The 12,674-nt window shown below is 43.8% G+C and overlaps 1 protein-coding gene across 1 annotated transcript in view; it reads right to left on the bottom strand.

Moving 5' to 3' along the window:
- Window positions 1-12,674, bottom strand: part of LOXHD1 (lipoxygenase homology PLAT domains 1) — a 225,390-nt gene that overhangs the window by 145,025 nt on the left and 67,691 nt on the right. The window contains exons 10-13 of the mRNA XM_061636319.1: window positions 12,261-12,421; window positions 10,663-10,749; window positions 6,978-7,113; window positions 1,060-1,214 (exon numbers count right to left, since the gene is read on the bottom strand). Of these exons, the coding sequence (XP_061492303.1) occupies window positions 1,060-1,214; window positions 6,978-7,113; window positions 10,663-10,749; window positions 12,261-12,421 (539 nt within the window). The remainder of the gene's footprint in view (window positions 1-1,059; window positions 1,215-6,977; window positions 7,114-10,662; window positions 10,750-12,260; window positions 12,422-12,674) is intronic.

Here is a 12,674-nt window from a genome sequence, read left to right on the forward strand (position 1 = left end):
AAATCAATCAATCCAATTATAGTTTAATAAGAGACCACCCTCCCCTAGAGCTGAGTGAATGGTACATGACTTGTGTAGAAATGGCTTGGAAATGAACTGAAGCATTCTTCCCTCCCTCCTGCCACCCACCCACCCACCTACCCACCCATTCAGTTCCCCTTTGTCCTTCCCTTTAAACCTCTGCAAACTTTGCAAACAAAAGCTCTGCACGGCCAAGAGAGGTCTTATCCTGGCCATGGGTAGCTATAGTTTGTAGGCAGGGATTGTTGTGCATGTAAACTCCTACAAACCCTGGCTGCGAATGGGAAGAGGCTCCACCAGGACCTCCCTTGGCTAGGCAAATCTGTCATTTAAGATGTTTTCTGGTGGCGTTTGGCTCGGAGTTCTTCTCCAGCTTGGATTTGAATCTGAGACTAAGAAGAATTTCTTAGTCTACAAGCTCTAACACTCACCTATTCATTGGAAGTGGACACTACATGCCCTTGAAGTCTCATATCTGATCTCAGATATGATGAGCGTTTCTGACATTTCTACCCTCTCCTTATCTAGACTTTTCAGATGCCACCATAACAAGGCATCTACTCATTTTAAAGCTCTGAACCATGGCAACTTAGGAGATGGATCTTCTCCCCTCCACCTCCACCACCACATCCATAATCTAAAAGAAGCTGCACCTGTGTAATGGCTGCCTTTTTCAGAGCCCGTAAAGGGGGAAAAACCTGTCTCATATGGAAAATGACAATGCTGTGCTTCCTTTCCACCTAATGGGTTACGCAGCATTTCCCACAGTTGCAATCACCGAATGCTCTCCTTACAACTTTAGTAGAAGCAAAATGGCCTGCTAGTAGGGGCAGGTAGAGCGAGGAATGCTCCTGTGATTCTTTAGAGAGGCCATGGTGCTAGTACCTGTGAATTGACTGCTCAGCATTCCCACAAATGGTGGTGCCTGCCTGGGACAACTGACCCCATGTCTGTTAAACGGGGTTCTCTCTCTCTCTTTCAACGCCTAGTCTGTTGTGGTGTATTTTTAAACAGTCACACGCATGCATGCAGACTTACACTGCCCTTCTCAAATTTATTGATTGTGTTCACACTGTTCTGCAGGATACGGTCCCCTGTGTCTCCCTTATCCCCAATGAGACAAGCGAAGACGTTGGCGTCTGTCCCACTTCCACTCACTGTCCCAGTGCACACGGTCACCCGGTACTTGATCACTGCAAAGGCACAGGTTAAGGAATACATTAAAAAGACACGAGCCCAGGAATGAAGTTCTATGGCTTTTCCCTTATACCTGAGTGCAGCCACTCTGGAGCGTTCTGCTTCACAGCTCATGGTTCCCACAGGCCATTCTGCTGATGTTTTATTGGCTTTTATATGCCTAGCACTCCAAGTCTGGTTATTACCCTCAAGAAAGATAAAACCTAGCATAGATTTCTAATGGTAAAGCATGCATTGTTGAGCATGCTGCATGCCTCATAAAAACATGTTGCTTTTTGGCCATAAGCTATACTGCCTGTTTTAGCAGAAATTGCTGTATAATGCAAGAATTCCATGCAAGAGTTGACTCAAGAATGTGAGGAGATTGGGGGCGGGGAAATTCACTTGAAGGCCTTTGGGCCGATTGACTTGGTTCACTGCTAAGATGGACTTGCAAGTGTAAAAGACATTTCACAGATCAGTTTATCACAGAAACAGTTAGGTGCAGTGCTGGCTGGGGCTGATGGGACTTGTAGTTCAAAAAAGTAACTTTTCCAAGCTCTGGAAGTGAGTGGGTATAGAGTGTTAGGGAGAATGGGGTTCAAGGGGAAGGATTGTAGCTCAGTGGTAGAACATCTGCTTTGCATGCAGAAGGTCCCAGGTTCAATCCCCAACATCTCCAGGTACTAAGGATGTTCTAGAATTCTTCCCAATTCAGATCTGGTACAGAATTTTCCATGCAGTGATTTTCCATGGCGATTTTCACGAATGTTTTTTTTTAAAAAAAATATTGGCATCTAAAATATTGATATTAATATTGATATTTTATCGACATTTCCTTCAACATAAATATTTCCTTTAATTTATCAGCATTTCCTTTCAAAATATTGATATTTCCTTTCAAAATATCAATATTAATATCAATATTTTTTCCAAGGGAAAAAACTGATTGGTAAAATCAGCAGCTTGTGCACAAAGAACAAACTCAGATGGATACCAGCTAGTTAGATCAACAAAATGCTTTTGAAAGAGCACTGGGCGATGGATTCCATCCCTGTGAGGTAGGGATGGAAATGTCTCCTGTCTGCAACCCTGGAGAACTGCTGCCTATCATTGTAGACAGTGCTGAGTACTGAGCTTCCCAAATCCTTCTTCTCCCAACTTAAAGCTCACTGAGTGATCTTAGGTTCATCACCATCATCAGCCAAATGTAACTTGCAAAGGTGCTGTGAGGATACATGCATGCTGCCTTAAACTTCTAGGTGGAAGGGGAAGATAAAAATGTAATATTAAATGTAACACACTTCCATATCACCAGATATTACCTTGGCCATAGCACTTTTTCAGTGGAGGCAGTGCACAGTTTTGCTCAGGAATGGGGAACTTGTGTACCTCCAGATGTTTCTGGACTACAAATCCCATCATCCTGACTCTTAGCTATGCTGGCTTGGGCTGATGGGAGTTGGAGTCCAACAGCACCTGGCAGGACACAGGTTCTCAATCCCTGGTTTAGTGTAAAGCTAGCAAATAATGTATATATATATGTGTGGACCAGTCTTTTGTAGACCCACAATATGACTGCATGCTCTTCCATTTTAATATGCAAAAATAAGCACACGGGGTATTTTTATTTTATAGGAAAGTAACAACAAAGACAGAGAACAAATAAGTTAGTGTGGATGTTCCAACTTCATTTGAGTCTGTTAGCTGGCAAGCATTATTGAAGAATTTTGGAAACCTTTATGTCTAAAGGAACTTTTCCCTTTGTAATGAGCTCAAGGGAGCTTTCCACATATTTTCAAGCACCTTGTAAACCATCCCCTATGTTAGGCTCTTCAAGATGGTGTGAAAATTTTTTTGAGGGGGGTCGGAGAGGGAATGAATCCCTCTCGCCTTCAGAATCAGATGGTTGTTTAGCCATGCTGCACTACTTCAAGGAAAGGGCTACAGCCCAGCACAACAAAACAGGAAATGCTAGCAGAGGTAAGTATTTAGAGGCACCTCAGAATCCGAGTGTGGCTAGGATGCATGCTTTTACTAGATTTTCCAATTCTCATTCTTGCACGACTCTTTGCTCTCACTGACGTCACCACATAACTAAATCTGATTGGCGTATTGGCACCATGATGCCATCACATTCATTATGGGATCCCTGATTGGCTGGAATCGCATGGCAAAAGCCCTAACAAATGGGGGGAAGGGTGCAGCAGCAGATGTGGCTGTGAAGAGGTGCAAAAAAAAAAGATAAAAAAGAGAATGGGGAAAACACAGGGAAAAATTGTGTAGAGTACTATTTTCCTGTGAATTTTGTAAAAACAGGTGATTGGTCTGTCTAAGTCTATAAAGAGGATCTCTCATCTCATCAGTTCCACCATATGGTGGCCCAGAAGTAGGGAGAACAATGCACCAAGGATGTGTAAGCTTCCCCCCTATTACAATTTTGTCCTGGCCCCATTTGATAACTATGGTTAGGAACTAAGGTAGGAATCACATGCTCTCCTCTTTTTTTGACCCTTAACCATGGGCTGCACTAACACTAATCATGATTAGCCAGGATTCACATCTAAACCAGGATCTAAACCAGAATTTGAAATAGGTTTGTAAACCCAAACTAAGAGGGAACTCTGGTTAACTCTAGCTATGGATACAACTGCTTCAGTGCTCATGCTAAACCATGGCTAAGGGGAATAAGAGCTGGGAGGGGGGAATTTGACCAGAGAGGAGGAGGAAGGGAGCACCTGCTCCTGAGGTTGGCTCCCGATTAGCAAATCAGAGTTTGTAGGGAGCCAGAATGGCATTTGCAATGGGCTGGAGTGGCTACCTTCTTAAATGGATAAACAAGAGCATCATCAAACCTTGTTCCTGATGGCCTACGCTATGCTCCATGCAGTTGGCAAACAGCACCCAACTGGGGAACACGCACCGTTCCTCACAGTCAACCACTTCACACAGTGGATTAAAAATAAACTTCATCAAAGGTTTGTTGACATTTTAATCATAACATTTGCAATTATAATCATTCCCACAACTTCTCGGGAACAGCTCTCCTCTGCATACTGATCAATGAGCTGGATGGTGCATAGCCAGAGATGGCTCAGATCCATGTAATCCAAAATTCTCCTTCCATTCAACTGCAGGCGTACTCACTTGAGGCTGATCTGGGGTTGTGCCATACCTGCGATGCTCACCGGTGTGCTGTTAGTACTATAAACCAGGTCAGCTTTATTTTCTGTGGCGTGCCAGGCTATGCTTGGCTTAAGACCAAGCAGCAGTTTTACACTTTGTATACTACGTTGTGTGTCTGCATACAAATACGGCTCAGTGGAGCTGTGTCTAAGGGAAAGACCAGGGCTCAGCGAAAGAGCACTCGTTCAGTCCCCAGCATCTCCAGGCAGGGTTAGGAAAGACCCCTGTCAGAAACCCCAGAGAGCTAATGCCAGTCAGTGTAGGCAATACTGTGCTTGATGGAGCAATGGTGTAACTCGGTATCAGGCAGCTTCCTTTGAGGGTTCTGAGTGGAAAGACTGACACACGGCAGGAAACGCTTCCAGTAAGAAGAGGTGTAAATAATAACTGTGTGTAAAGTTGTCACAGTTTGGGATGGATAATTATGGTGGTGGAGAGGCTGGGAATGGAGGCTGAAGGGAACATTCTCTCCATTCTACCCAATCTATACCTAGAACTAGTGGAGACTGATAGCCCCGAGGTCAGTGGGGCAGGGAATCTGCCCTGGGTTAGTCCAAACTTTCAAGGAGCTGTGGTACACAGCTCCCTGAAGGTTTAGACTAAAATCCAGAGTGGATTCACTGCCCCACTGACATCGGGGCCACCAGCCGCTGCTGCTCAGAACTATGTGCCTCCAATTTTCCTGTGTGTTTTTAAATCCAGATTCTGCATGTTCAGAGAAATAAAGAATTCAGCATTCCAAGACCCTGAGCTTTAAAAAAAAAAGAAAAAGAAAAAAGCACCTTGATCTGGCTGGCAACTGCTCTCTCGAGAACCTTGGCCAGAAAGGGGACATTTGCTACTGGTGTAAAATTATTAGGATCTTCCTGATCCAAGGAAGGCTTCTTCAGGAGCAGTTCTTATTGATGGCAGCAGTAAGAGAAATCCCATATGGGCTGTGCCTGATGAAATCTCAGAAGCTAAGGAGGACCTCCTAAGAACGGGGCTGCCTAGACCCCAGGGACACAAGAATCAGTGAATGAGTGCGTCTCCTGCCTGGACGGATGGAACATGGGCTTCTTTAATGCTGTTCCACTCTCTCCAACAGAATGTGGGCTTCTTAAGAAGCACACATTTTTGAAATGAAGGTGACATGGAGATATATCCATTTGTGATCTATAAATAGGTCAAGCATCTATTTATTGGCAGAGCCATCAAACCCCAGCCTGGCAGCAGGGAGATGTGACGGAGTGGCATAGCCATTGCCGCATCTGCAGACCCCGTGGCACACACCAGGCAGCAGGGGAGGAATGGGGGGGGCAGTCCATAGTGGCTGTCTCAACAAAGCCCAATGGTGGTATTTAGCACTTACCCCCACTTTTGGGTTAGGGTTAGGGAGTTCCACAGAGGCTGCCAAAGCTGTTCTGGGCTGGGCAGAGGGTGACTTCCCCATCCAACCTCCGACACTCAGTGTGGCAGATGGGGGGACGGTTGGACTGTGCTCAGATTATCTCATTTTTATCACAGCTTTCCTCAAAGGAGCTCAAGAGAGTGAGAAGGTGGAGCCCAAATGTCAATTGCATTCCTGATATAGCACAGATCAGCTGCAAACACACCATACCTTTAAAGCATGATATTCCCCCCAAAGAATCCTGGGAACATTTAATTGATTGTTTGTAACTTGCCCTGAGGCCTTTGGGTGTAAGGCAGGTAACAAATCACAGAAATAAAATAAAATCAATATAACCTGTCAACAATTAAGGAGAGGGTTTTTCTGTGGTGGTACCTAGATTTTGGAATCAGCTTCCCCAGATGCACTCTCCTGAGGGAGGTGGGTGGTGGTGAAATGAACAAGAGCAGAGAAAATCTGTTCCTTTGTATTAATTTACAAAGCCCTGAATAACTTCAGGGTATCTTAGGGACCACCTCCACTCTTATATCCCAGTTCAATCACTGAGATCATCTGCAGGAGCAACTTTGATCATCCCCCAAGTTGGCAAGGATCATTTAACATCAACATGAAATTGTGTCTTCGGTGATATTGGCCCAGTTCTCTGGAATGCTCTGCCAACAGAGATTCAGCAGGTGCCTTCTGTTTTAACTTTTAAGCACCTGCTGAAAACCTTTCTGTTTTGCCAGGTTTATGCAGGCAATTAAGGAAGCTTTTCCCCCCGCAACAGTTGACCTTTGTTTTTATTGCATTTTTAATTTTTTTGAATACTATAGTTGTTGTTTTAAACACGTTGTAAATCGCTTTGATGTTTTTAATGAAATAGCAGTATACAAATATTTTTATAAATAAATAAATAAATTGGTGTACACACCATACATTTAATGCACATGATTTCCCTCAAAGAATTCTGGGAAGTGTGGTTTGCTAAAGGTGCTCAGAATCATAGCTCTGTGAAGGGTAAACAACACTTCTCAGGATTCTTTGGGTGATGCTTTAAATGTTAGGTCTTCAGAAAGTGCTGATTAAAACAACAACTACTGATGATGAAAATGTGCAGCAACTCATCCTGCTAATGGTGCCTGCAGGAGATGCTGTGCCAATGAGGGTGGGGTGGGGATTAAGTGCTGGTCAGCCCCCCCATAGAGATTCTCTTTCCTCTCACCTGGCATCACTTCAGTCACTAGCAGGCCTTCCGCTGCGACTTCCCGCACAATCTCATTATCCTCCTCGTTGATATCCAGCCAACGGCCGCACTTGAATGAGTACTTCTCCTTTGTCAGGGTTTTCAAAAGAGTTACCTTTAATTAAACCAGAATGGTACCAGAATTCAAGAAGTTCAACATGAACGAAAGAAGAGGAGGGGGGAATTGGAGTAAATTATTATCATCATCGACGTCGTCATCATCCCACCCTTCCTCCCAGCAGGAGCCCAGGGCGGCAAACAAAAACATTAAAACACTCTAAAACATCACAAAAACAGACATTAAAATATATTTTAAGAAATCTTTAAAAACATGCTACCACATTTTGTACCAGCTGCAGCTTCCGGACCAACCTCAAGGGCAGCCCCACACAGAGCGCATTACAGTAATCCAGACTGAAGGTTACCAGTGCATGGACAACAGTAGTCAGGCTATCCTAGTCCAGAAACAGCTGCAGCTGTCTTAACAGCCAAAGCTGGTAAAAGGCACTCCTAGCCAATGAGGTCACCTGGGCATCTAGCAACAACGATGGATCCAGGAGCACCCCCAGACTACAGACCTGATTGAACCCATCTGCTCTCACTTGGGAAGGGTTAATGCAATTTTATCAAACAAACAGGTCAGATAGCAAGGGCGGGGGATGAGTGTTTATTACTATGATGGTTCTGTTATTTTCTTCCCTCTGGATGAGGCTTCTATTAATCTGGGAATTCAGCTAAATATCAAGTTCTCTTCTCCTCTCCCCCAAGATACAAAGCGAGACAGCCATCACCACAGAGCGGCATCTTTTTTTGTTTTAGTTCATGCTGTGAAAACCTAGGCCAAGCTATTCACAAGGTTCATGTACTGGATTTCAAATAGTTTTTATATATGAAATTGTTTTGCATAAGCTTTATTGCTGATGTTTTTCTTCTTCAGTCAAGTGAAGAACTTTCTAAGGCATGGATTCATAAATGAAATACATTTCATTTAGGAAATAAACTTAATTAAAAAAAAAAAACCTGAACAATCCGCCTGATACATCAGGGTTCCTTTTTAATTTTAATTGATTCTGGCTAGAATCCTACACTCACATAGGGAATAAGGCCAATGGCTTTATTTATGTTATTTATTTATTTGTCATTTGAGTTATATCCTGCCCTTCCTCCCAGTAGGAGCCCAGGGCGGCTTTACACCTCAGTAGACACATATACAAGTGGTACAGCTGCGGTCCTGAACACAGATATTGCACAGCATTTAACTCACAGGGAGACTCGTCTGTCCTGAGTAAACATGCTTAAACCTATGTTGCACAAGGTTTTTAACTGATTAATCTGAGAGCAATGAATAGGGCTGTGCACAGGTCCCTCAATATGCCCCATGGCCCTAATCCATGGTCCGTGGATTGCGCCAATCCACCCTGTACTGACCCCGGGGCTACCTGGCCTGCCTTGGATCCATTCCTGCGGCAGTTGGGGTGGGGATGGGGCTTTCTTAATCCCTGTTTTAAACATATGGTTGAGGTGGGAGATACTGAGTCCCCTTCTGCCCCCCCTTCCTGATTGGGAGCAGTTGGGTTTGATCCTGTAGGGTGCTGCTGCTTTGCATGCAGGGAAGCTATTCGCGAAGGAGAAGCAAACAGAAAACAGAAGGATTTGATCCTGCGTGGTGCTGCTTCAGGGAGTGAGAAGGAGAGGGAGGGCAGGAAAGGCATCCGCCCAATCCCTACCTTCTTCTGCAGAGACACAACTGCCTGACAGGTCCCTACTTCTCACAGTTTCTCCCTCTTCCTGCCCTTGCCTATCTCTTCTTCCTTCCTGACAGCCCCATCCCCTGACAGCACCCATTGCTCTGGGCCACCTGACTTGACCCGCGGTGATCTGAGGCTATCTCACCCTGACTGACGCCTGGATTCCCACGAATCAGCCCAATTCAATTCGGGCCTCAGCCAAACCCGGTGCACAGTTCTAGTGATTAATTAACTAAACGTTGCGGCCCTATCTTACTAGAGTCTGAACAAGGGACTGTTTTGCAGCTGGACATCACCCTTTCCTCCAGGAGTGGAAGCGACAGTACAGCCAGACTAATGAGGCCAGAACCGGATGAAGCATTCATCTGCAGTGCTTCATGGTTTACTAACCCTCAGCTAGATCCTCTAAACATCCATGCAGTACAAAAGAAGGCAGAAGCCTATCAAATCATATTAGAACCCCTTAAGCCAAGATCTATGAACAATGTGGCCTTACTTTTTTAAAAAAGGTAAATGATTATTTGGCTGCGTAGCAGAAGGGGCACATTTCTGGAGCGCGTTCTGTGTTATCTGAAGCAGGGACTCCACACAGACTGACACTGCACTGTCCAGAAACAGCATCTGATAATGGCAACGCAATTAATCATCCTGGGAGTTCAGTTTTTACTTGTAGAAAAAGTTTTCTAGTCCTTATGCACACAGGGGCTGGGCGATGCTGACTGTTATCTCACAAACTGGAATATAATCTGAGCAGGATATTATTTATTTATTTATTTATTACATTTATACCCTGCCTTTCTTTTCATGATAGAAACCCAAGGCGGTTCATCTGGTTCCCAGGCGCTCTCCCATCCAGGCACTGACCAGACCTGACCCTGCTTAGCTTCAGCAGGGTGCTGGCCTCATGTGCCTTCAGACCAGAGCCTGGGACCATCCATCCATCCAAGTGTCAGCGAATGGGACAATAGTGTACTACATCAGCACCTTGCTCCACCCTCTGATTGACTAGCCAACACCAGGCCTCTTCTCCCAGGCATTTTAGCATGTGTTTTTAAATTGTTTTTAAATTGTTTTAAGTTGTGTTTTTAAATTGATTTTGTGTTTTAAAATTTGTATATTTGTTTTTAATGTTTTTAATTGCTGTAAACCGCCCAGAGAGCTTGGGTTATGGAGTGGTATATAAATAATTAAATACATATATTAGATGTGTAATGGAAGTATATGTCAATTTGCTTAATTTGAATAAATTATACGTTACAAGCATTTAGTTATTTCTTGGCACAGAATATGGATTTTGCAAAATGGTGGTTCTCAAACTCTGCCCTCAAAGGAATCCCAAGATTCCTGGGAACTGTTCTATGACAGTGGTGGCCCTCCAGATGCTGCTGGACTACAACTCCCAACAGTCTCAGCCAGCATGACCAGAGTTACAACATCTGGAGGGCCACAGGTTAACCTCTCCTGACCTCTCTCTAAAGCTGACTAATACAGAACAAGCTCCTCTTGGAAGACAGCTTGCTTTCTCCTACAAATCTTGCCATGGCAATCTGGAGCTGCAGGGGACTGTTAGATATACTGTGGGATGCACCATCAGGGTGGTGACAGTGAGACCCAACAGGTGTGGCCAGTGTCCTGGGTGAATTGAGTGTTCATCCTAGAAAAAGCCCAAGAAAGAAACCTTTGCAGCATAGAAGAGTTCCCACAGCAGTTGTTCAGAGCCTCCTTGACAAGTCAATATGGAAAGTGTTCCCTGAAGTCTGAAAATCAGTGCATGCACATCTCTGCTTAAGTGTTAAACACGGATGCAACCACATTGAAAGCGGTGCTTTGTTTCTTTGGTTTACAGCTCTTACTCTTGCTTATTACAAGGAGTTGATCTTGCTCCCATAGCTCAATCTGTCCCGCTGACTTCTTACCTTGTTCAGATGCCACCCAGAAAACGGACTCCGTTTCTCATGCCATATCCGGATCTTGTACAAAACACCCAGATCTGGGAGCTCAATCTGCATAAAACAAGTGTAAAATGCAACATAGCAGCATCTTCCTACTAGGGGCACAGGTCTTGGGAAAATGAACTGGTGGTGCATCTGAGCAGCAAAATCCAGTGGGAACTTTTCCTACACAAGCTCCAGTGAAGCAAATGGGAATAGGGCTCTAGCATAGATTCCCTGCATTTCAATGGTGTTTGCAAAAAAAGAGGGATGTTGTAGGCGTAAGATTCTTGCATTGAGCAGGGGTTTGTACTACATGATCCCCATGTAAACCAGGGTTGGGTATCACTTTTCGGCATGCAGAAGGTCCCAGGTTCCACTCCTGGCATCTCCTGGTAGGGCTAGGAGACACACATGCATCTGAAACCCTGGAGAGCCACTGCCAGTCAGAGTAGACAATACTGAGCTAGATAGACCAGCGGTCTGATTCAATATAAGGTGGATTCCTATGTTGCACTCTAAAATTCTGTTATTCTAACTTTTCAGTTGATTGCGCTGCCTACATCATCAAAACAAACTCTGCTCCACAAGAAGTTCAGAAGCTGGACAAATCCCAGTAGTTAAGACTATATATGATCTAAACAGAGCTTTCTCCAGGTATGTGTTGATCCGATGTGCCTTGATCCTTAGTCATACAGTAAGCTAAAGGAAATCTGGGGTCAGTGAGTATGGCACAGAAAAGTCTACACCGGAAGACACATGAATTGAACTGCATGCAACAATGCACTCTCTTATTTCGGCACTTGGCTTTAAAGCACCAGGAGAAAGGGTAGCTCCTATTCATGTTCATTTGGGTATCTTGTAAACCACTTGGAGATTTCTTACAATCAAGCAGTATATAAATGTTGTTATGTAAAGTAAACAAAAGTATTGCAAAACTGAAGGTGGAGAAGAGGGAATATATATACATCTCTGTAGTAAATTAATGACAAGGTTATATTTTGAAAGCTGTGGTGAATGGTAAATCACAGGTCATTAAACCTCTATTCAAAAGGGCGCTGCACACAACATAGAGGGAGCATGAACAGAACCGTTGTATGCATGGCAGGGAGAGAGGAGATCTTGCAAACACTGCAAGTTGTGTAGTGAGTTACATATAGTTAATGCTGATATTGGTATAGTTAAAGTTCTGCCAGTCTTCAATATCAGTTTGGAGGTTGACATCTGGATGGGAAGGAGGAGAGAAGCAGCTGGATTCTTCTTTGGCTCAGATTAAATTTGAACTGGAGAAGAACTCAAGCAGCATAATGTTTACCTTGTATTTAAGGCAAGAATTAGTTATATATTCTGAGTCAATGAAGCACATTGAGTTGACATCTTTGGCTTTTCCTTTTTCAATAAGTTATTTTCTTCCTTTTCTAAGGGCTATTAAACCCTTTCATATAAACAGCAAGGAATTGACCGGCTATTCTTCTGTGCCATCTAACTGGCTGTAACTGAAAACAAACAGTAAATGTTTGGGCTGATTCCCAGGTTAACACAGCAGTGTCTGGAGCACACACATGCAAAATGGGAAGCCATACCACGAATTTGTCCGTTTGTCCGGCCTCAAAGTTATCAGAATTATTGTCCAGTTTCATTTCGTCAGACTTTCCTTTGTCACCGTAAACCTGGAGGAAGATGGTAGCATCTGTCCCAGCACCCTTAATATCACTTGTCCATATCCACAGTGACCAAGGATTTTCTACAAAAGAAAGCAAAAAAAATCTAAATCACTGAATTAGAAGATTTAAGCTGGTGCTAAAATAACAAAACAAAACAAACAAAAAAACAAAGACTTGGAGATTATCTTTTTATCCAAGGGTACCCAAAGCCTTTAACAGCTGTGTGATGAGCAGATTTTCAGCAGGTGAATCCTTCCACTGCTTGGAGATGCAGCAATGAGAATTTCTTCCCATGCGATCAATACAATCATATCTTCAAGTTCAGCTAAGCAT

This window comes from Rhineura floridana, chromosome 1 (assembly GCF_030035675.1).
Source record: "Rhineura floridana isolate rRhiFlo1 chromosome 1, rRhiFlo1.hap2, whole genome shotgun sequence".
In the NCBI taxonomy this organism is placed as follows: Eukaryota; Metazoa; Chordata; class Lepidosauria; order Squamata; family Rhineuridae; genus Rhineura; species Rhineura floridana.